The 25,806-nt window shown below is 35.8% G+C and overlaps 1 protein-coding gene across 3 annotated transcripts; it reads right to left on the bottom strand.

The window, feature by feature from the left end:
• Nucleotides 1-3,537: 3,537 nt before the first annotated feature.
• On the bottom strand, nucleotides 3,538-24,337 carry LOC127841620 (uncharacterized). 3 transcript variants are annotated; one of them, XM_052370582.1, is made up of 5 exons: nucleotides 10,038-10,822; nucleotides 9,357-9,483; nucleotides 8,357-8,496; nucleotides 6,076-6,253; nucleotides 3,538-4,169 (listed from the first exon to the last, which is right to left on the bottom strand). In XM_052370582.1, the coding sequence occupies exons 1-5, from the start codon at nucleotides 10,395-10,397 to the stop codon at nucleotides 3,913-3,915; spliced, it is 1,062 nt and encodes a 353-aa protein (XP_052226542.1). In that variant the 5' UTR covers nucleotides 10,398-10,822; the 3' UTR covers nucleotides 3,538-3,912. The 3 variants fall into 3 exon arrangements, with proteins under 3 accessions (XP_052226542.1, XP_052226541.1, XP_052226540.1); XM_052370581.1 differs by lacking the exons at nucleotides 3,538-4,169; nucleotides 8,357-8,496 and adding exons at nucleotides 15,366-15,991; nucleotides 24,078-24,337 and having other exon boundaries at nucleotides 5,357-6,253; nucleotides 9,357-9,491; nucleotides 10,038-10,406; XM_052370580.1 differs by lacking the exons at nucleotides 3,538-4,169; nucleotides 8,357-8,496 and adding exons at nucleotides 15,366-15,991; nucleotides 24,078-24,337 and having other exon boundaries at nucleotides 5,359-6,253; nucleotides 10,038-10,406.
• Nucleotides 24,338-25,806: the final 1,469 nt, after the last annotated feature.

Raw genomic sequence — 25,806 nt, 5'->3', positions numbered from 1 at the left:
CAAACATACCTGCACAAACTATTCCCACTGTACATACAGGAATCGAGCAAGATTCAAGAAGAACAAGCAAATTCGTAGAATTGATATCCCCCGCAACATATATTTTGTTCAAGGATGGGTGCAAATCGGACGGATGACGTACTACTATACAAAGGGCCATTACTCCATTATTAACAGATGTTGTACAATGCCATTTGGCGTGCATCATCGTCTTATCCATATATATACTCATACCAAGTTTCAATGAAATCCGCCAAAGCACTTCCAAGAGATGGCTCCGGACACAAAAGTGCCTATAGTAAAAAGCATTTTTTCAAGATACAAAGGGCTATAACTCCGTTATTAACAGATGTTGTGCAATGCCATTTGGCGTGCATCATCGTCTTATCCATATATATACTCATACCAAGTTTCAATGAAATCCGCCAAAGCACTTCCAAGATATGGCTCCGGACACAAAAGTGCCTATAGTAAAAAGCATTTTTTCAAGATACAAAGGGCTATAACTCCGTTATTAACAGATGGTGTACAATGCCATTTGGCGTGCATCATCGTCTTATCCATATATATACTCATACCAAGTTTTAATGAAATCCGCCAAAGCACTTCCAAGATATTGCTCCGGACACAAGTGTTCCGGACGGACGGACAGACAACGCCAAAACAATATCCCTCCGCCTCTGGCGGGGGATAATTACATATCTCATGCTGGCTGTCTATAATTTTCTTGGGCATTTTCATTTTGCTTCTAAATGAAGTAACACAGACTAACCTCAAATAACTAAACATTTAATAAGATTCTCAATTACATGAACGCAGCTCGTGTGCATACTTTCACAAAGTTGTACAAAAGAAATATCACATGAAGTCATTCAAACGGACACGGGCAACATGTTATTGCTAGAACTATACCTTTAGCTCATTAATTACGTCTTTACCTGCACCATATGGTCTTGTCTCAAAAGATTGCCATTCATGCTAAGCAATTACAAGTACAAGTCGCTGTCACAGACCACAAAGGTTATGCTCCCTGAATGTGCTTTGTCTCTAATTTTGGCAATACACCTACAACAGTGGCTGAAAAATGGAACATGTGTAAGGCTCAGAGAACTTGCGCTTAACAACATGTAATAACATAGGAATCTTTAAAGGACAATAACTCAGACAAGAAGAACTAACTAATTCCCCTACATGCCACATTGACACTGAATATTTAACCCGTTGTTTTCACAAAGTAAGAGAAACTAATTTTATTTTATTTTAAAGAATAATTTATTATCATGCAAGTGTGACCTTGACCTTGGAGATATCGGTGTTGGTCTTTCACCTGACATACTGTTCAATGATGGTGAACAAATGCACTGAGTCATTCACAAATCTCACAAGGAATGACATAGTTATGGCCCAGACAAGGTCAATTTATGGCCATATATGACCTTTGAACTGAAAATGTGACCTTGACCTTGGTGATATGGACAGAATTTTTTCGCATCACACACCGTGTAATGATGGTGAACAAACCTGCCAGATGATTTAAAAATCTCACAACAAATGACATAGTTATGGCCCAGAAAAACTCGTCTATGGGCATATTGACCTTCCAACTCAAAGTGTGTCCGTGAACTTGGAGATATTGACATACTTCTTTTGCATGATGCACCGTCCCATAATGGTGCACAAATTAACCAAGTCATTTTAAAATATTACGATTAATGACAAAGTTATGGTCCGGACAAAGTTTTGGGACAGACAGACAAAGTGATTCCTATATAGCCCCCCCCCCACCAATGGTAGTGGGGGTAAAACAGATGAGATTTTTTAAAGTTTTTCCTTTCGCTTGCCATGGCAACAAGAGCCAGAGTTATTCATGGAATGCTTTTGTTTGAAAAACTTTAAAAGAGCTTCATGCAAGGAACATTCTTGCCAAGTTTAATTAATATTGGACCAGCTGGTAAGGAGGAGATGTCGTTTAAGTAAATAGGTTGACACAAGATACAGGACGACCAACAAAGACAGGTCACAATAGCTCATAAGTAACAATTTGTGAAAAAAAACTTTTAAACAATGAAAAAGATATCACAAAAATATGACAAAAACATAGGGTTACATACCATTAGGAACAAAACCAAATTACACGTCATTTTTATGATTTTGATTTGGGGAAATGGTCAAAATGTTAAATATGAGGAAAAGTTACCACTGAGGAGATAATATGGTTTTTAAAAGTAAATTTGAAGGTAAACAGCATAGTTTTTCTTGGGTAAAAGGGTCAATATACTTTGCTGCTGCAAAAGAAGGAAACAAGCCCAGACAACACTTAAATGAACATCACATTTACAATGTAAACAAGCAAAATGTATTGCATGTAAATAAGACATAATTAACAACATGCTAATAAGCAAATTCAAAGAATTGATATACTTTACACATTGTGTACACTACAATACAGTAAAATTTGTAAATGTTCATGGAAAAAAGGCTTATTTTCATGCTCAACCAACAATGAACCTATCATTAAAAAAAACATTATTACAAAATTACATGAAGATTAGGCATCAAATTTGACCTCTAGTGTTCACATGGTTTTTCTTTTTTGACCTAGTGTTTGACATCTTAATGACCCAATTTCAAACCGAGTCCAGATATCATTGGGACTAATTATCTGACCAAGTTTCATTTAGATCGGACAAAAATGTAGACTCGAGCGTTCACATGGCATATATTGACGATGCACAAAAAAAAGGACTATATGCACAAAAAACAAAGGACTATCACATAAGCTCTACATAGGGGCTATAGTGCTCAGGAGAGGTAATAATGTTATGGGGACAAATGTGCTGACCAAGTTTCAAGATTGCAAAAAAAGGTTGGCCTCTTGAGGGTTCACAAAGTAAATGTTGATTACACCAATATAACTCACATACTACATTCAAAACATTTTTTACTACATACATATACACAACTAGAGCTTTGTCACAGACGTGACATATACCCCAAAATGCTGCAGTGACATTGAATATTTTGCACGCTGTCTTCACAAAACAAGAGAAGCTAATTTATGGCGATTTGGAAGAATGATTATGCCATTGTCTTTTATGGCCATTTTGACCTTTGAACTCTTGAATTCTTTTGCATGACATGCCGTCCAATGACTGTGAACAAAATTAATGTAGGGAGTCATTTTCAAATCTTACAATGAATGACATAGTTATGGCATGGACAAGCTCATTTATGGCCTTTTTTGAATTTTGAACTCCAAGAGTGACCTTGACATCGGAGATATCGACTTAATTCTTTTGCATGACACACTGTCCACTTATGGTGAACAAATGTACCAAGTCATTTTAAAATCTAATGATAAATGATATGGTTATGAACTTATGGTCCAGACAAACTTTCAGTTTAAAACGCAGTTAGTGACCTGTGACCTAGTTTTTGACCCGGCATGACCCATATTCAAACTTGACCTTGACAACATCTAGATACAACTTCTGACCAAGTTTGGTGAAGATCAGATGAAATTTTTGGGACAGACAGACCGACCGACTTGACCTTTGAATTCAAAGTGTAACCTTGACCTTGGAGACATCGACGTCCTTCTATTGCATGACACACCGTCCTATGATGGTGAACAAATGTACCAAGTGATTTTGAAATCTAATGATAAATGACATGGTTATGGTCCGGACAAACTTTCGGTTTAAAACGCAGTAAGTGACCCGTGACCTAGTTTTTGACCTGGCATGACCCATATTCAAACTTGACCTAGACATCATCTAGATACAACTTGTGACCAAGTTTGGTGAAGATTGGATGAAATTTTGTGACAGCCCGACTGACCGACAGAGTGACTCCTATATAGCCTCTATTACCAATGGTAATGGGGGTATAATTATATGTGAATGTCATTTTTTATTCTAAACCAAAGAATGTGTTACAAAATGCTAGATCAAACAAATTGAACAGTTCCTCTTGCAGTGGTAGTGGATTACTTTCATCTGGCAATGATAAATTCATTCTGTTTATGCAGGTATTTGCAGTGGGCAGGAAATTAGCACTTTCCATAAATTGAATGGAAGGCTGAAGAGCAAAGCCCAAGGCAGGTTCCTCCTCTGTACCAGTGGCAAACCTTAATATGCTCCCAAGATTTACAGCACCTCGTCTGCCACCTGAAGATATACATAATACTAAAATAATTTGGTAAATGTTAAACTGTTTATACACACTTACCACTCTGCAAGTGGCAATATTAAGGATATATCAACTGTTACAATCATGTGTGTGTGGGGGGGGGGGGGGGGGATTTTGATGTGAAATAACTTTTTAGGAATGATTTATGAAATTTTAAATTTTCATAATAATACTTACCTTGAAAATTTAATGGAATAAGCTAACTTACTTAAAACATCCAACATGCTTTAACAGTATTTGAATGCTTGCTTTACAGAAATTATTCTATAATGTTTTGGGCAAAATTTTCGTTTAAAAGGTATGACATATAATGCATAAATATACTGTTGCACCAACAGACAGGGCAAAAACAATATGTCCCCCAGTATAGACTGGGGGAGGTTCAAGGTTGATGAATCCGGAAGTCAACCAGTGAATAGTTTACACAGAAAATAATATGGCTGCCAAATAACATCACACACCAGTTTAAAATGCAGTTTAAGTATTGCCAGCAAATAAACACACCTTGCTGAACAATTAACAGGAGGGTATATATGGAGGCTTATAGTGGTACACAACTGAGACTATAAATAAAATGCACAAACAAGAGTAAAATAACAAAATAATCGTTAGAAGATCTGTGTAATATATATTACACAAGTAGTCATTTCGCTTGCAATTGGAGTGTTTAACTGCAATATAGCGATTGAAATACTAAGTACCAAATTATGCTCTCTGGTGATGACAATATCATTTAAGACAAGCATAGTTTGTACTAAAATATGCGTTGGACAAGACTACTTGGTTTCTAAAAGATGGACCTTTTTCAAATTAAACATAACCATTATGAACATTTGAACTCTTTAACTATGGTAATATACATGACCCTGCCTTTGTGAAGATGAACAAAATATCTTTTGACTGCTACTGTGCAATTGGGGGATAAATATAAACATTACCAAACACAGACAAGAGGATCAATTGACAATAGCCAGAGCTCCAGATAAGGATTTGTGAAATTAGTAACGGTACTGCCACTGACAGAAAGTACTACCCGTGTTCTTGGATATTGAAGGGTGCATAACTGACTTTACAGAAACATTTGCAGCAATTATAATTAATATATGTAGTTCTTAAACAGTTACTGTATTAGGTTTTCAATTCTGAATTATGATGCAAACCCAACTTCACATTAAAACTCATGACTAATACTATTTCTTCATTTTTCTTGACAAGAAAACACAAGCCAACTAGTAAGCTAAGTAAATGAACACTTATTTCACTGTCTCATCCGTTTCCCATCGTGTTTTCTAACGTTTTAAGCCATCGATGCAATCAAATCGTTTAATATCGGGGCGACAATGTCTTTTTCTGGGTTTACAGATTTAATGTCAGGATGGTTAGACGACACCGTATGTAGTCATTATTTGACAACAAAGTGTTGTTCTGAACCGCTTTCGGTTAAGCCGGCATTCCATTGCGCGCAGACATATTGTTTTTGACGGATTTACAAGTTACAGGAAATCACGCAACAGAATAGACAATAATATATGAACCCAGTCTACAACTTTTCGGTAATTTAAATTAACGAAAAAAGCCGTTAGGTTAGAGACCAACAAATCACGCCGCGCTGACGCAGACGAATCGGTACGGCCAGATTTTGTTCGTAAATGCGTAAATGGATATTAAAGTCGTAATTGTACGTCCAGTTTATAAAAATTAATGCGTAAATCTTCATGAAAAAAGGCGTTTTTACGGCTGTACGGCCCTTATCTGGAGCTCTGAATAGCGTTTGACAATCTTTTCCTTTGAAAAGTGGAGCTATTTAGACACAATTTAAGACTTTAGTGTATACAAAAAGGATGCATACCACAATTGAATGTATAAACACTGAATGGAACTTACTTGCAGCTTCACGCATGTATTTGATGAACAACGTGTATGTGGAATTCTCTCTCTGTCTTCTGTTTGACCCTTCAGCACTAAACTGTGGGTTCAATAGGTGTGTCAACATCTTCACCGTTAAAGGATTCGACTGTTGAGGTGTGAACAGGTGAATAACAGCTGGCAGTTCTTGAACAAGCTGAAAACGAAGGTTCAACAAAATCTTGCTGTTCAAAAACTTAAACTCAAACTGCAATTTCTATTGCAACTATACAGGATTTTAATGGATATACACATTCCAAAAACAAGATAGCCATAATATCCCTTAATCGCTCACGATAGAGTGATTGTTTTAAAATATAAAATTAATGTGCTCATAAGAATGGATTTGACTTTGTTATATTAAGATACATGAAATTAACTACATTCAATTTGTAGACCCAGAATCTGATAATGTCAAGAGTTATATATTCTGGTCATATTAGTCACATGGGTTCAAAACTTTGCCCTCTATTGTGTTAAAGATTTTGTAAAACAAGAAAGAAGGCAACTCAACTGATGGATATGATTTGCAATATTTAAATGCTGGACATTGGCCAAATGCTTTTGTATGCTATTGGTAAAAAAAGTTATACTGGTACATCATGATAATAATGTACAACTAGAGCTTTGTCACAGACCAGACGAATACCCCCATATGCCACACTGACACAGAATATTCCGCATGTTGTCTTCACAAAAAAAGAAAAGCTTATCCTACCAAGTTTCATGTTAACAGGTCAAACCAAACTCAAGTTATTGAGCGGAAACCATGATACGGATCAACTCTCTTTACTTAAGTCACAGTGACCTTGACCCCAAAAGCAGTCTGAGGCAAGGTCTCGTCATTAGCATCCTTTAAATCATGTTTCATTACGGTATCTAATATGAAATAGAAATTTTTGATCGGAAACCATTTTTCTATTGTTAGCCACGGTGACCTTGACCTTAATCTGATGCAGGGCTTTTTTCCAGCTGATTTTATAGCCGTTATTTGGTCATATTTCCAATGGCAAAACATATCCCAAATCGAGTAAAAAAATCCCAATGGATAGCCTCAGTTTTAAAAATTCAAAAATAATGAAATTTTTCAGTGCAGAAAAGGACTGGTAGGTTGAAATCACCATTTTAGTGATTGGTTTCAGCTCATGTCGTTCTATTTTATGATAAGTTACCAACATTTTCATAATTTTTTAATACTACTAATATTTTCCCAATTTGTGGTCAAAAGATGCTTAAATTACTAATTTCAAGGGTATAAGTCATGTTCCCAAAGTGGTGAAAAAAAGCCCTGTGATGGACCCCAAAATCAATCCCGAGCAAAGTCTTGATACAAGGCACTATCCTAGTTTCATCAACAGGTCAAACCAAACTCAAGTTATTGAGTGGAAACCATGAAACGGCCCAACTGACAGACAAGTGCACTCCTATATACCCCCCTAAACTTTGTTTATGGGGATATAATAATTGAATGGGAACTTAATTGTTTTACATGTTTTGTAATAATACATATATCATCCTTCTTCGCTGGTCAAATGCACAATTCCATTATGTTGAAGCACTCGTTTTGTTCATAACAAAGTCATGAATGAAGATATATTATTTCGGTTATAAAATAAATGGTATTGTCATGTATATGGGTTTGGTTAAGACATTTAAGTGGTAGTCTGCAAAACCACACATTGGGCTTATAAAAATGGAGAAAAAAACAACAACCCACCTATACTTATTTTAAGGGCCATACAATTAACTTTAAACAAGCTTACAGTTAGTATTGCACGCAATACATGTCCCCTACCATCACCTACCTGCATTACTTGAAGGTTAGCTGTGTTTATACGGCAGCATCTGCTAGATTTACAATGTTATTTGTGCATTTACAGTTACAGCATGCACGATAGTTGAAGAATGTGAATTTAATGTATGTTAATTGAAACCAAATTTCTATTTTTAGTAACAGTGACCTAGATATTTGACCCTTTGACCCCATATGCAATCCCACACCAGATCTTCCCCTAAGCTACCTACAGACCAACTTTCAAACAAATCCATCAGCCCTAAGTGAAGTTATCATCCGGAAACCACCTCGGATAGACACACGGACAGACAGACTGACATCGACAGACACTATAGTCCCCTCTGGAAACAGGCAGGGGACTAATAAGCATGTTTTGTATACCGTAATAAATGTTGGTTCATCCGCTGTACATTGGTTTAACTGCTCTAATCAGAACTTCTATTTGCAACATTCAATATTATTTACCTGAACAAGACCAAGACTGTCAAGACCTTTTCTTAGGTCCTGGATGTACTTGTCTACAGGCAGCACTTGATTGAATACTTTCTCCACTAGCTCTGCTGACATAATTCTAGGTAATCTTCCGTTTTGAATAGTGCTCAGAGCTGGAATGTTAAATGTACCTCAAAATATTTATATATTTTTGTACATGTCTCATTGGGAAATCAACTCCTCACCCAAGAAAAGTTTTTCACATTAGACTATGTAAATGACCAACTGAAAGCAAAATAGTTGATTTCCCCTCTAAACGGGAATCCTCACTTAACCTGAATTTCCTCTTGGTCCCAGGGCAATTTCATGGCAAGGGCATAAAAATGCAATAAAATATTATTAAAGTTAAAAGTTAGAAGGTTTTATGATATCTAAAAATAACAAGCTGTAAACACCTTAAAGGGACCATCAACTACGAATGATGAAAAAAGAAAAGTTCTAAAATAGAGTTCTAAGTTCTATGTTATATACCAGTCCTGGTATTTTAATCAAAATAAACTAATATAAATTGTACAAAAATACGTTATTTTAGAACTTTTCTTTTTTCGTCATTCGTGGTTGACGGTCCCTTTAAAACTGAGAATAAATTACCTTGCTGAAATGTGATATACTATCATAAATTTTCAGAATAAACAATTTGAGATGCTCATTAAAGTTACATTTTACTGCAGTGGCCTGTTTTTGAACAAGGATTTACAAATAAAAGCAAAACAGCACCACTTTGGCAATTATTTTAAATCACTATGGGGGAAATTTGTTTCTGAAATGGGAGAACGTCATTATATACATTTTCACTGTGCTTATGGGGCTGAATTTTTGCCTCATATATCAGAGTTCAAGAACCCTGTATGTACAACTGGGATAATGTATTTTTCAAAGCCTGAATGACTTGGACTTTGCCTTTGGAACACTAAGTACAGGCCACTATATGGCACTTTGTCCCAGTCAAATAAGCTTAATTTAATAAGTTTACCCAATATTCTGCCAACAGCTTCATAGTCATCTGACCACTCTCTCACTGGCTCGAAGTATTCTTCCTTAATGCAATGCAGGACAAGAGAGAAGAATTCCTTTCTTGGACCTCCAAAATCAGCAGCACACTGCAAAACTAAATGACAGGTACAACCCACTAGATTTGTTACAGACACTAATGTTCGCATTTTTTTTTACCAAAATGGTGAATCACCGCATGTTAAAATTGGGTCTTGCACATATACAGTTTTTCCTTATGACACATGTCCAGTTTCAAGTCAATTACTTACACAATTTATGAGTAGTTTGATCCACCTGTTGGAGCAGTCAGAGAGAGATGAACAAACCCACAGCCGACCAACCAACAAAATGACAACTACATACTCCCTTGCAAACTTCGTTTGCTGGGGTGTAAAAGATTACGTTATTCCCATAGCATGGCTAGGCAAGAACCCGCTGACACTAAAACAAGGAAATTCAATGCCCCAAAATTTCCAAACCTCTTTGCAACATTCTTTCTATATTTTTCAAAGTTTGAAAAATCATATTTATGAAAAATGTAATATAGTGAAACACAATAATCACAAACAGGGAATTATTTTCAGTGAAGTAGACTTGGAATTGGAAAATCGTATGGTCATTTGGGTATGTGGATTTTTTTCTACACTTTATATGTATTTACCTCTCCATAGAACTGAACTTCAAGGCATTTCCTCATGTCGCTTATTGCCCTTATTTCCTCAATTGCTGTTTTCAGTAGATCGCCTCTGTCTACCAAAATGAAATTGGTTTCACCATAAATGCCCGTAGATGATGTCTCTTCTGTTAGTTCTAATGGTCTCCCAGTGACAATCTCTTTTTGAAAGATCTTTAGCACATGAATAGGATCAGACACATCATTGGATTTACAAAATGTAGTACACTTTTTAACAATTGTACTTAAATAATCTCCATTATGCTGGTCCTCACTGCCCGGGAGTACATTGTCCAGGGTCACCATGGAAGTTATGCTGGCAATCTCTGGTAAATCATGGAATTCCATGGAAAACCCCTGAAATTGAAACAACTGTGGTGAGGGGTGTATAGTGTGGGGGTCTGGGCATTTATTACATTATCTTCCAAAAATAAGAAAAGAGGGCCTGAAAGGCCCAAAGTCGCTCACCTGAGATAACAAGATATTTTTGGGACAAATCTTCTGACCAAGTTTCACAAAGATCAGAAAATAAATGTGGCCTCTAGAGTGTTAACAAGGTTTTACTATAGCCATATAAGGAAAAATGCCCCGCCCCCTGGCAGCCATGTTTTTCAACCAACCGGCATCATTTTTGAACTAATCCAAGATATTATCGGGATGAATCTTCTGACCAAGTTTCATGAAGATCGGACAGTAATGTGGCCTCTAGAGTGTTTACAAGATTTTACTATAGCCATATAAGGAAAAATGCCCCGCCCCTTGGAAGCTATTTTTTTCAAGCAAACATAATTATTTTCGAACTCATCCAAGATTTATTGAGACACATCTTCTGACCAAATTTCATGAAGATTGGACAATAAATGTGGCCTCTAAAGTGTTAACAAGGTTTTACTATAGCCATATATACCCATATAAGGAAAAATGCCCCGCCCCTGGTGGCCATGTTTTTTAAGCAACCAAAACCATTTTCGATTTTCGAACTCATCCAAGATATCATTGGGACAAATATTCTGACCAAGTTTCATGATGATCGGAAAATAAATGTGACCTCTAGAGTGTTAACAAGGTTTTACTATAGCCATATAAGGAAAATAGCCCAGCCCCTGTGGTGGCCATGTTTTTCAACCAACCGGCATCATTTTTAAACTCGTCCAAGATATTATTGGGATGAATCTTCTGACCGAGTTTCATGAAGATCGGACTATAAATGTGGCCTCTAGAGTGTTAACAGGATTTTACTATAGCCTTATATAGCCATATAAGGAAAAATGCCCCGCCCCTTGGCGGCCATGTTATTCAAGCAAACGTAACCATTTTCGAACTCACCCAAGATATCATTAAGACAAATTACCTGACCATATTTCATCAAGATTGGACAATAAATGTGGCCTCTAGAGTGTTAACAAGGTTTTACTATAGCCATATAAGGAAAAATGCCCCGCCCCCTGGCGGCCATGTTTTTCAACCAACCGGCATCATTTTCGAACTCGTCCAAGATATTACTGGGATGAATCTTCTGACCAAGTTTCATTAAGATTGGACAATAAATGTGGCCTCTAGAGTGTTAACAAGATTTTACTATAGCCATATATAGCCGTATAAGGAAAAATGCCCCGCCCCTTGGCAGAGACAGATAAAACCTCAATACAAACAAGCAAATTCGTTGAATTGATATCCCCGGCAAATATGCTTCTGGACACAAAAGTGTTCTGGACGGATGGAGAACAACCTTTGACCTCAATGTGTGACCTTGACCTTAGCCCCTAGGATTATGGGTGTTGAATGTGAAGCACACCCAGATGATTGAGAACATCTATGGCAAGTTTCATGGCTCTGGCTCATGTGTTAATGGAGATAAAGCTCTAAGCTTATATTAAAAAGCATTTTTTCACGATACAAAGGGCCATAACTCCGTTATTAACAGATGGTGTACACTGCCATTTGGCGTGCGTCATCCTCTTATCCATATATATATACTCATACAAAGTTTCAATGAAATCCGCCAAAGCACTTCAAAGATATGGCTCCGGACGGACGGACGGACAGAAAGAAGGACAGACAACACCAAAACAATATCCCTCCGCCTATGGAGGGGATAATAACTCATGACTGCATGCTTTAACAGGACAATACGAGATGTGCCCCTTACATTACAATACATGACATCCCCTTTTCTTTTTTCTTTTTTAATTATGATTCGTGCGTGATACATCAACTACTGTATTGTTACATAAGTGAAAAGGTATATGAAAGAAAGAAATTAACATAACCTGTCGTAACACATTATATATTACATCTCTCTTCATAAAATCATAATGGGACTGTGTCTTTTAAAGGGGCCTTTTCACGTTTGGGTAATTTACAAAATTGAAAAAAGTTGTTTCAGATTCGCAAATTTTCGTTTTAGTTATGATATTTGTGCGGAAACAGTAATACTGAACATGTACCATGCTCTAAAATAGCCATTATATGCATCTGTTGACTATTTAAAAACCCGAAAATTATCAAGCGTTGCAACGCAAAACAAATTTGGAGAGTTCTGTTGTTGTCGTTATATTTTGTGAAACTTAACAAGGATTGCTTATATAAAGTATAAAATACATCTGGCATTGTATCCAGAACAGGGGCGTAGCTAGCATTTTTTAGCTGTAGGCCCGGATATAATACATAAAAACGGGGGGTCCGGATGTCCTCCCCTGGACAATTTTTAAATCCTATAACGCCTGTGGTGAGATTTGAAGCTTATCTAGACAAATAATAAGATATTTGCCGAAAATATAAGACTTTTGCCTGTTTTTCTTTGATATTTTACTGTTTATCTCGATGTTAGTGAACTAAATTTTACTGTATTATCTTCATACCAGAGAACTAAATTTTAAAACAATATGGAACAGAGAAACATTTAAAAGTGTTACACCACACTTATTCACAAGTCAAACCATGAAAATTCTTTCCAATAATACTGGCTGCATGTCTATAACGGCACCGTAACGTGTTGAGTGTTAAACTAACTTATAGTTCATCTATTACACTAATTATTCTAACAAGTGCATCAATTACAAGAAATCAATATTTCTACACTTAACTGAGGCAAATGTGTTGATGATTTCATTGATCGAAACATCCGTTTCTCTGTGATTTAATTTCCGCGGTCATTTACATCATTCGGAATGTGTCAGAATTGATTGTCTTAGGATAATGTCAACATGAAATGCAGATTTCTAACCCCTCACCCACCTCAGGGCCAACATTTTAATGTTTAAAAAAAATGTAGGCCCAGGCCTGCTTTGCCTAAAAGCAGCTTTATATCCAATGTTTACATTTATCGATACAAAGCATTTAATGACAAACTTCAAAACATGCCAAAATCTGTGAAAAGGCCCCTTTAAACCTCAGAGTTTTAAATGGTTATTGAAAATAGAACATTCCATATGAACAAAATTCAATTTAATTAATATAGAACTTCTTTTTAATTAAATAGTGAATTGAAGTTCATTAAATCAAAATATTAAACAACATGTACGACAAAAGTTATTCACTAAAATAAATGTTCCCTATAAAGTTTCCATAAAATTGTCTCTGTTATCTCAGATTCAGGTTATGTTCAGGACAAAATATTTTTCTAACAAATGCCAGATATACTCATCTCAGGTTTCAGCTAGGAAATGATGGCAAACTGTGTTCACAACAAAAACAAGCTAGAAAGTAGATACACCTAAAATCAAAGCGCTGAAGGCACTGATATTGTTGGCTATTGCATAATCTTAGACGCAACTCAGTTTTCAAAATTATGTTATAGCTTTTTATATGTCAAGTTTGAAATGAACACAACCCATTCAAATTTATAAAGAGTTTGTCTTAAAGCACAGGTTGAGATGTGTTTTTTTTCTTCAAATACTAGTAATTAATAAGAAAGATAATTTAAGCTTCATTTTGGAAAAACAGGGCTTAATGCATATGCATTCATTGTCATCCCAGTACCACAGACTCTAAATCTTTAAACGAAAATCAACATAAAATCAGAGGGTGTCGTCCTTGATTGGCTTGTGCGCATTGCACAGGCAAATCAGTGTGCACAGGCTAATCTTATTTGACATGCATTAAGCCCTGTTTTCCCTAAAAGCACCAAATATGTACAGATTTTGAATGTATTTGAAGTTTGAAAGCAAAAGCCTTGATACTTTAGAAGTAAAGTGGATCTTAACACAAAATTTAACCAAATATTCAAAGTTACTAAGTCAAAAAGAGCCATAATTCTGTCAAAATGCCAACCAGAGTTATGCAACTTGTCCTGTACAGTCCCCTTATGGTAATTAGTGTTGCAAGTCTGAAAGCAATAGCTATGATACTTTAGGAGTAAAGTGGATCAAAACACAAAACTTAACAAAATTTCCAATTTTTTAAGTATGAAGTGGCCATAATTCTGTCAAAATGCCAGTTAGAGTTACATAACTTTGCCTGCACAGTCCCCTTATGATAGTTAGTAAGTGTTGCAAGTTTATGAGAAGTGCTAACAAGGTTCCAGGAACATCCATCCAGACAGATCTCTGGACAGCACAAAAAAAAAAGTTCCCCCCCCCCCCCCCCCACCAATATGGGGGGGAAACATAATTTGTGCAACTTTATTTATTGGTGTTAGTGCAAGTTATTGACACGACACGAAACCATTGCAATTTTTTGCACATTCACACACACAAACACACGGACAGGGTAAACACTATATGCCTGCAGCCATTTCATGGTGGGGGCATAACAACAAAACATTGCTACTAATCCAAAATAACATAATTATTTATGCATTAGTTGGACATAAAAATGGTTATTTTTTTTATTTTTTATTTTTTCTTGTCATAATTTGAACCATTGATTTTAAATATACATGTACCTTTAAAAACGTGTAACAATTAAATTAACATATTGTATTTATTTAAAACTTGACACACTGTGCACAGAAAACTGACAAACGCAGATAATCTGCATAACAGTGATTTTAAACAATCTAAAATATGATTGGGAGAAAAACTGCCGCAACACCCCTTAAAACAAAAACTGCCGCAACACTCCTTAAAACAAAAACTGCCCACAGACAGGGAGCAATGACTTCCAACTGACTGTCTCCATTAAAATATAAAGAGAACTGACGAAGCCCCTGGTGGCTATTTTGTTTTATAGAACAAAATTTCTCTGACCAAGTTCAATAAGTATTTTAATAATTAAATCTGTGTACAGTCTGGTTTTGATTATAACATTTTTATAAGGCGAGCAAATACATGCAAGTGTATTCACTTATAAATACCGTAAACAAAGTGCACGTACCTGTTGATGAATTATCTCTGAAGCACTTTCAGGAAGTTCTTCATCTGAATTTCCCTGTGAAGTATACAGGTACGTTCCTGTATGGTCCAGATTTGTGGCTATACAGGACTCAACATGGTTACGTATCTGACCTAAAGAAACGTCCTGTTTGCATATGTCACACTTTGTCATTAACTCTGTTTCTTCATCTTCTGTTACTACCTCAACCGTCAAACACTTTTGAATGGGTCTAATATAAAATTTACCTTGAGGTCCTACAACACTTTTCAATGTTTTAACATCCCATTTACAATTAAGTTTTTTCAATTCTCTGCACGAACTGTTACAATGTAATAGCTCAAAGCCCCCACACTGTTCAAGTTTTGTAAACGCTTTAATAAGAGTGTCGTGAACACTTTGTTCTTTTGCATCTCCTTCAAAAGTTACTTTTTTCAAACCCAAACCTGCCTTGTATAAGCATTCTTTTTCAGCACTGTTAGGTACCTTATTTTGATGATTGTTTGAAAGGCACATAAAATTAGCAGTCCAAGTTCGTGGACGTTTTCTTTTGCCTATAGAAGTACTGGTACTAGGCTGCCTGCACCTACTTGGCATAAATAAAGAGTTCCTTTCTCTTAATGTAGCGTCTGAAAAAAAAAAGCCAAGGTTATCTTTCTTACACATTATTAACTGCATTCTGAAACAGAGATGAATATTATTTTGCTGTTCACACAATATATTAATTTCAAATATCTAGAGCACTACAACATATGACAATGTGCGCTGCAGCACTGAGATATTCATTGTGTTAGCCAAATGAAAAACACACACAAATGAGCAGTTGTGCAGAGAAGCTCTACAGGCCTTTTTCTAGAGATTCTGTGGGTCAGAATATCTTACTGATTCCCAATGCAAAATATGACTCAATATGTTTTCCTAATTTGTAGGCAATTTTCCAAATTATATAATAAAAGCCAAAATAATATGTAAAAAAAAATATCTTATAACAAGACGGCCATGATGGCCCTTTATTGTTCACCTGAGGATTGAGTCAACATATTTTTGTCAATATTATAATATTTTTGTCAATATTAACATGTGCCATATTATTTCAATATGGCACATGTATGTTCTGAACAAATTTTATTAAGATTGGGTCAAACATGTTGCCTCTAGGGTAAAAACAATCTTTCCTAAGATTTGACCTAGTAACCTAGTTTTTAACCCTGGATGACCCATTTTCAAACTCATTTGAAACTTCAATGAGAATCACATTCTTACCAAGTTTCATAAAGATTAGGTAAAAAATGTCACTTCTAGGGTGTCAAAAAGCTTTTCTAAGATTTGACCAGTCCTAGTGACCTAGTTTTGGACCGCAGGTGATTTTTTTTTCAAACTCGTCTTTAAAGTCTGCAAATTCATATAACAACCCGGAATCCTCATGGACGAGATTTCTTAATAAAAGATTTCATTCGGAACTCGCGCACTGTTGTTTTTTTCCGATTTCTGAGCGCGCGCATGGTCTTGAGCAAATAATTTTCTTCTATTTTTTTAGATGACATTTAAGGAAAAACATCGCAATAGGGCTATATACATTGACATATAAATAACCAACTTATACAGGCTTTTTCCGCCCTATGCCACGGGTCCGAAATTCGGCCCCATTCCCAATGCAAATCTGGTTGTTTTTTTCCCAATCGAAAAAAAAATTCCCAATTCCAAAAAAAAAAAAAAAAAAAAAAATTTTTTTTTTTTTTTTTTTTAACTTAAAATATATAAGTTTACCTGATCCGGTGTAGAAAATAGAAAGTGTTGCATAATTTAATTATCTGTTTCCTTGAATTTGTTTTAAAAACTGTAAAATATGTTAATTATTTAAGACTTTCCTTATTTTCCTCAAAATCCGGCGCTTCACACGATTTTTTTCACCTCAAAAAAGGCCAGGCCTTTTCCCCAAATTCAGATTAAAAAACCTGCACTTATCTCACACGTCCATAATACTTTGTAAAATTTTAATAATAAGTTATCAAAATAGTCGTTATTTACCAGTTAACGGCTTCTTTGAAATATAAGAAACACTATTTACATGCGATCATTTTTCCCAATTGAGCCAATTTTGCGAATAATTTAGTTCCCAAAATGGGGGTTTTCACGACGTGAAATTCCCAAAATTCCAGTGTGGCGTATTCCCAAAATGGAGCGGAAAAAGCCTGTTATATGAATCAATATATTAGTTCTAGTACTACGAATGGACTGAGGATATTTATGTTTTTGTTGTTTGGTACTTGTCTTTATTATTACCAATACATGTGAATAGTTTAATATATATACGATAAAGTAAATGTCTTTGTATTTCCGTTGACAAACTTCCATTAAAACTGTATGCCCAGGCCTACACACAATTGTATAATAATGCAATGACATAATTACGTCCCCAAACCTGTTAATATGTTTCAAATTTGACCCCAGGGGCATAATTTGAACAAACTAAGAAGAGAACTATTACATGTCACTACATACCAAATTTGGTAGCCCTATGCCATACGGTTATGGACAAAAAGATTTTTAAAGTTTTCCCACAATAGGCCTTATATAAGCATATGTTCAATTTTGTGACCCTCGGGACAGGGTCAATTTGACCCCAGGGGCATAATTTGAACAAACTTGGTAGAGGACTATAAGGTGTCACTACATACCAAATTTGGTAGCCCTAGGCCCAATGTTTATGGACAAGTAGATTTTAAAGTTTTCAAAAAATAAGACCTTTATAAGCTTATATTCAATTTTGTGACCCCCGGGGCAGTTTCAAATTTGACCCCAGGGGCATAGTTTGAACAAACTAAGAAGAGAACTATTACATGTCACTACATACCAAATTTGGTAGCCCTATGCCATACAGTTATGGACAGAAAGATTTTTAAAGTTTTCACAAAATAGGCCTTATATAAGCATATGTTCAATTTTGTGACCCTCGGGGCAGGGTCAAACTTGACCCCAGGGACATAATTTGAAAAAACTTGGTAGAGGACTATAAGATGTCACTACATACCAAATTTGGTAGCCCTATGCCCAATGGTTATGGACAGGAATTTGTAAAGTTTTCACAAAATAGACCCTATATAAGCATATGTTCAATTTTGTGACCCCCGGGGCAGGGTCAAATTTGACCCCAGGGGCATAATTTGAAGAAATTTGGTAGAGGACTATAAGATGTCTCTACATACCAAATTTATTAGCCCTAGGCCCAATGGTTATTGACGAAAATTTTGAAAGTTTTCACAAAATAGGCCTTATATAAGCATATGTTCAATTTTGTGACCCCCGGGGCAGGGTCAAATTTGACCCCAGGGGCATAATTTGAAGAAATTTGGTAGAGGATTATTAGATGTCTCTACATACCAAATTTAATAGCCCTAGGCCCAATGGTTATGGACTGGAAGATTTTGAAAGTTTTCACAAAATAGGCCTTATATAAGCATATGTTCAATTTTGTGACCCCCGGGGCCGGGTCAAATTTGACCCCAGGGGCATAATTTGAAGAAATTTGGTAGAGGACTATTAGATGTCTCTACATACCAAATTTGATAGCCCTAGGCTAAATGGTTATGGACGATAAGATTTTGAAAGTTTTCACACAATAGGCCTTATATAAGCATATGTTCAATTTTGTGACCCCCGGGGCAGGGTCAAATTTGACCCCAGGGGCATAATTTGAAGAAATTTGGTAGAGGACTATTAGATGTCTCTACATACCAAATTTGATAGCCCTAGGCCCAATGGTTATGGACCAATGATTTTGAAAGTTTTCACAAAATAGGCCTTATATAAGCATATGTTCAATTTTGTGACCCCCGGGGCAGGGTCAAATTTGACCCCAGGGGCATAATTTGAAGAAATTTGGTAGAGGACTATTAGATGTCTCTACATACCAAATTTGATAGACCTAGGCCCAATGGTTATGGACGAGAAATTTTGAAAGTTTTCACAAAATAGGCCTTATATAAGCATATGTTCAATTTTGTGACCCCCGGGGCAGGGTCAAATTTGACCCCAGTAGCATAATTTGAAGAAATTTGGTAGAGGACTATTAGATGTCTCTACATACCAAATTTGATAGCCCTAGGCCCAATGGTTATGGACAATAAAGTTTTTGAAAGTTTTCACAAAATTGGCCTTATATAAGCATATGTTCAATTTTGTGACCCCCCGGGCAGGGTCAAATTTGACCCAAGGGGCATAATTTGAAGAAATTAGGTAGAGGACTATTAGATGTCTCTACATACCAAATTTGATAGCCCTAGGCCCAATGGTTATGGACGAGAAAGTTTTGAAAGTTTTCACAAAATAGGCCTTATATAAGCAATTGCATATGTTCAATTTTGTGACCCCCGGGCAGGGTCAAATTTGACCCCAGGGGCATAATTTGAATATGTTTAATTTTGTGACCCCCGGGCAGGGTCAAATTTGACCCCAGGGGCATAATTTGAAGAAATTTTTGTAGAGGACTATTAGATGTCTCTACATACCAAATTTGATAGCCCTAGGCCCAATGGTTATGGACGAAAAGATTTTTTAAGTTTTCACAAAATAGGCCTTCTATAAGCAAATTTTCATTTTTGTGACCCCCGGGGAAGGGTCAAATTTGACCCCAGGGGCATAATTTGAACAAATTTGAAAGAGGTTCACCCCAGGAACATTCCTGAGAAATTTCATCAGAATTGGACCAGTACTTTAGGAGAAGATGTTTTAAGGAAAAGTTAACGCACGCACGCACTGACGCACGCACGACGGACACAGGACCATGACATAAGCCCCGCTGGCCTCTGGCCAGTGGAGCTAAAAACCCAGACTGGACCGAGTTCCGAATTACAACTATTGCATTAGTCAAAACTTACAAGTTATGCTATTCCAGATATGAAAACACTAACACTGTTTGGATTCCGATTGTAGCCATATTGCACTGTGTTTATTGAAAGCTGCATAGTGTTACGTCATTGGTCGTTTATAAATAACTTGTTTATCTATACATAGGATTGGCATTCCTGCCATAAATTTTCAGACCAAATCTGGGACTTTGACTTCAAATTACCGGGACATGTATACATATAGCGATATATATAGACATACATGTACGATATATGCACTTTTGGTACGCATTTTTTTCGCGATATCCAAGCTATGTAATTAGGTAAATTTCACATGTAACTTACCTGTAATAAACAAAAATTAACATCCATGAGATCAATACACAAACAATAAGTCCAAACGCCTATCGGAAATACACTAGATCTATTAACGTCAAATTAAGCATTACTACTTTCATTACTAGATACAAGCCACATGTTGTTGGTGTTAGAAAAAGGTTGTGAAGTTGCTTTTGTGTACATGGTCACATGATCTGCAGGAAACACGTGGGCGTATCAACTGCCACATAAAAACTTTGTAGTAGATCTTTACTTTTGTATGAAAATTATGTAGCGCGTAGTTGTAAAATAAGGTGATCTTTACCGTAAACGATACTTTTACAGATAAAATTTTGTAAAACAAGCAAAATGCGCCTTATTGGTTATGCCTATACGTCCCTGGTTATGCTTTTTGTCTATTAGGTAGTTCAGTGCTGATTTGATTTACATTCACTGTACATGTATACACTCAAACAAGGACTGTGTGCAACACATTTGCCAGATTTCCGATCCGGGACATATGGCAGGTATGGGATTGCATTTGGATGAAATTAATATGCCAAGAATATCCTGTCGATTTAAGATGAATTTTTTTATTTTGCCATGTGTGTTTATTAATATTTTACATTTCAGAAAGATTTCAATTGTGTAGTCCTTTTTGTTAACCAGCATTTTTTTTCCTTCTTTAACTAGTACCGGGGAACGGTACCTTTCCCAAAGCCTACCGGAGGCTTCCCAATTTTAGCACCGGACTTTTCCCAATCTCCATATCTACCGTTCCCAACGATCCTCAGTGCCTTTCCCAATGGCCAGTGCCTTTTATGTTCGCTGAAAATATCTTTTTCCCGTGAAAGAATTTCATCGTTACATAAATCAGTCTTCCTTACATAAATAAACTTTATCAACACTAATTTTTATCAGCAATTTCATCAAAAAAAAATCTTAATTGGACATCATAATGAGTCAATTAACGCCAAATACTACCGGAAACGATTAAAGAAAGAAACAATTACCAGCTGTTAATAGAGTTTGAGCGATTGCTTTTAGTTAAATGTAACTTTGTGCCTGTGTCACTGTGAGGAGAGATTAGTTTGACTTTGATCTGATTATCACCTGTTTAGAATTAAACATATAATTTGATAATTCCTTATTATTATTTTAAATTGTTATTAATTGATATCACTGAAAATGTTAACACAAAAATTACTTTCCAGGGCTTGTGAGACTTTTAAGGGCTTAAACACAATTATTAATATCATATTTTATGCAACCCCAGTGATAATCATTAAAAAAAAATCTATTGACAGGCACATTCCTACTGAAGTGGCAATTACACAATTGTGGTGAGGATTTCCAAGTGTTCTATTATTATAAATGTTTGGACTATATACAATTAAATCACCACATTGAGTTCATTTACAACACAACACTTTGATAATATTCTTGATCATATTTTATTTTCTATTTAACCACAAGTTTCATAATATTCCAAAATAAGCTATTTTTACTTTAACACTTAATATTAAGTTCTTTCCTTATTGCTGGTCTAAATGCAACTGATGTTTACTTCTTGCTGGTCTTATTGCAACTGATATTTACTTCTTGCTGGTCTTATTGCAACTGATGTTTACTTCTTGCTGGTCTTATTGCAACTAACTCTAAAATCCCTAAAAACCGAGAATTTCTAAAGTATCTGGTGTCTGTCATAAATCAAAGAGATACAGAATTGACATGTTCTCTGATTACAATTAAGAGAGAGCTTGGAAATGTAAACATCTAACCCCATTTGAACTAATTAATAAAGCCATTAACCCAAGTTTATCAGTCCCATCGCCATGCTCTAGGGAGTCTACAGGTCAGGGAGTCAAGTATCAGCCCCACCATGATGTCTGGTAAATTACTCGCATTTCGCGACAACAATTTTCACATGACATGTTATGATTGTCAAAATATCATCAATAGTAGTTTTTCTGTTAAAACCTAGAGCTTAAAATGCTTTGTGATGCAGAATATACATGTACCCCCTAATGATAGATAAAATGCATTTTAACGATTCCCAATTCATCAATTTTGCAACTCGATTTTTTTCCCAATTTATTGATTTTGCGACTTGTTTTTTTCCCAATTTGAAGATTTAACGACGCAAAAATTCCCAATTGGGGAAAAAAAACGCTGTTAACTGATTTTACAGTGTTGTCATTATTAACCGATTGGCGATCCATATCATCGGTTGAAAATCTCGAAAAATCGGTTGTTTTTTATCCGATAGTGAATTAAATTAAGTGGTGTCACACCGCATTGTTTTTATGAAACATCGTTGACGATTCGTTGGTCTAAAACAAAAGAGCCAATCAGAAGCGTTGTAACAGAAATATTTAACACCGCGCCGTTTTTGATTAAAACATCGTTGACGATTCGTCGGTCTAAAACGAAAGAGCCAATCAGAAGCGTTGTAACAGAAATCAATGTAAATTCAGCATGGAGTCTGCGTGGAAAGAAACGAAAAATAAACCTTTGAGATTTCGGATTTAAAGAGAAATCTAGTTAGAAAGAAAATGACACAGTTGATTTTTCTTCCTGTTTATATTGTTAGTTATTGTTCAATAACTATCTGTTATATTTGTTTTGGTTCTCGTTATCTTTTTTGCGCTGTTTTAGATCGGCTTCGTTCACGATTGTTGTGACTTTTCTTAGTGCCGTTTGTTGTTATGGTCTGATCGCTGAAAAGGGGGTAAGTTTTCCGCATTATCAGAATTGAACTTTCGAATTGTATTCAACTTTTTATATTTTTCCACAATCACCCTTGCTTGAAGTTGTTGTTTTGTAGTTATTACTTTGTTGCGTTTTTTCCCCATATAGATCTAGTTTTAAATTAAGTAAGGATTGAAAGCTTCTTACATTATTACTTCGTTTTGCCATTGTAATGGAGCAGAGGACAAATGAGGAGGACCCCTAGACCCCCGGCTTAATCTGTTGCTTTATTACAAAAATCTGTTGTTCCAAATAATAATGAAAACACTGATTTTAGCAAAAGATTAGAACCTGCACATAAGTATCTTTTCATCCGAAGTAATTTATATTTAAGAGTAAGAAACAAAAACAATGTGTATTTTGTTAACAATATCTATTTTAAAGATCTACAAAGTGATATTCTGACATAATTCGCACACTTTAAAGGGGTAATGGTGGTCTTTACATGTAACTAATGATAATTGCATGTGTTAGCAAAGATTAAACAGGAAGAACTGAAATAAAATTTGAAAAACAATTTGCAATAGGAAAACGATCGTAAATTAATCATTATTTGAACTATATAAATCTAAGATGGCACAACCATAATTTTGATTAAAATAGTCCAGTTTAACAAAATAAATCAAAGTTTCAAAGGAAAAACATTTATATTTTGCTGTTAACTTGACTTCAAATGGCCTTGTGACTTGTTCATTGGTTTGCATTGGCATGTGGATTTGCTAACGACAGACAGGAAAAACAATGACACTGTACTGAATAACCAAATAAACATTTAATAAAATATATTAGAAAAGTGTACCTGTCGAGATCCTAGATCCAGATGCGGCCGTATCGCTCTCAGCCATGGGCATGATGGGCATGGATTGCCATTGGCAATGCTGCACTGCATTTTTAAACTTAATTCTTTCACCAATGGTCACCAGACCTAAATTTGTTAACTGGTTATCTTCTAACGATTTACAAATCTCAATAGAATCTATTTTTTTACTCATAAAATTTTGATACAGTGAATGTAAACCAATTGAATGCAAAACACTCCTTACGGCGTCGTCTGCCATGTTGTAGAGGTTAGTGTTATATGCAGACGTGCACAACATATTGAATTCAGAAAACAGATTTTTGTGCAGATTGTGTACACGTGATGAACAGTGGGAGATGTATATTCTGCGGCTGTATTAAAAATTGTTATGCAGATTTTTAGTGCAGATGATGATGAAACCGTATTCGTCTGCGTCAAGAATTGTGCAGACGTGCAAAACAGATTGAGTTCTGTATACCGATTTATAGTGCAGGTTGTGCAACTTCTATTTACATGTAAGCGTTAGATGCAGATGTGCACAACAGATTGAGTTCTGAATACAGATTTATTACTAGTGCAGATTGTGTAACTTCTATTTACATGCTTCAATACAATCTTCGCAAGTTTTGTACGCATGTTATAGCGTTGGGGAACAAACGAGCACCTATAAATCTGCAACCAGATAACGTTTTTATCGTGCGTATACCATTTAAATCTGGTTTATACGAGATTGTTGCTTATTGATCTGTGTTCACTGAAATGCGCGTATACGGTCTTAACCGCATTTTATCCTATAACCAGATAAAGATCGATAGTATAACAACGATCGTATAAACATACGGCCTGGTTCCAGTGAAAGGCACATAATTTAATTGTTGGGTCGACGAAAACTTCCCGGAGGCCCTGCCACATCCCGGCTTCAAAATCGACCATGAATTCTTTCACTCGAGTTTCGTTATGGAGGATGTCCATGACGCCTTTGAAAACCTGGAAAATAATTGGAAAAATGACGCGTGTGTTAAATCATTTTTATTTTTTTATTCATGATTTTATTGATTTTATTAGTCGCTCAACTTTCAAGTTTGCATGAGTGTGAAAACATTCACAGGCTGTGAGCGAATGTTTGTTAATACTGTATATTTAAGCATATGTAAATATCCGTAAGGGTACGAACTGTAAGGGTAATACAATTACCTGTGTGTAGTCTTCACTGGTTTTTCTGGCCATCACCGCAAACAGTAACGGAAGCTGCTTCATGTCGTCACCGGACCTTACGATGAGCAATAGTTTAAAGCGGTATACATCACCCAAATAACGCAAAGATAACGGTCCAGTGACTTCTGACATTTATCTGAAAGGTTTTATGATCGTTATCAGGTCGTAAAACACATCTGTTATGTGTCACCGGATTAACGGACATTGGTTGATTACCCGATAATATGCAAGTATCCAACAATTTAGATTCATTATTTATGGGGAAACAAAAGCTGCCTGACCTAAAAAATGTAAGACACAACAAATAATTATATTATAAGTTTACTTACCAGAATCACAGCCTATGTGTTGCCATCGCTCGCAGGCATCGCAAGAAACAGCACGTTGCCTCTGCCCAACTGTCTTTCCACAATGTATACAATTTGCCACTTCTGCCATTGCAGAAACACAAACACAAAACTAACTAACACTAGAAAATTATTGTATCCGACATCAAATAAGCACATATATGTTT

Source organism: Dreissena polymorpha, chromosome 8, assembly GCF_020536995.1.
Source record: "Dreissena polymorpha isolate Duluth1 chromosome 8, UMN_Dpol_1.0, whole genome shotgun sequence".
Classification (NCBI taxonomy): domain Eukaryota; kingdom Metazoa; phylum Mollusca; class Bivalvia; order Myida; family Dreissenidae; genus Dreissena; species Dreissena polymorpha.
This window is presented reverse-complemented; position numbering and strand designations above follow the sequence as displayed.

Bases quoted from the DNA above. Each gene is read 5' to 3' on its own strand.
- LOC127841620 (XM_052370580.1), bottom strand. From the start codon at position 24,336: ATGGCAGACGACGCCGTAAGGAGTGTTTTGCATTCAATTGGTTTACAT. The intron at 15,992-24,077 runs GTACACTTTTCT...TTTTTTTTTCAG, and splicing joins TGGATCTAGGATCTCGACAG to ACGCTACATTAAGAGAAAGG. The intron at 9,484-10,037 runs GTAAATACATAT...TTAGTTTTGCAG, and splicing joins AAGTTCAGTTCTATGGAGAG to TGTGCTGCTGATTTTGGAGG.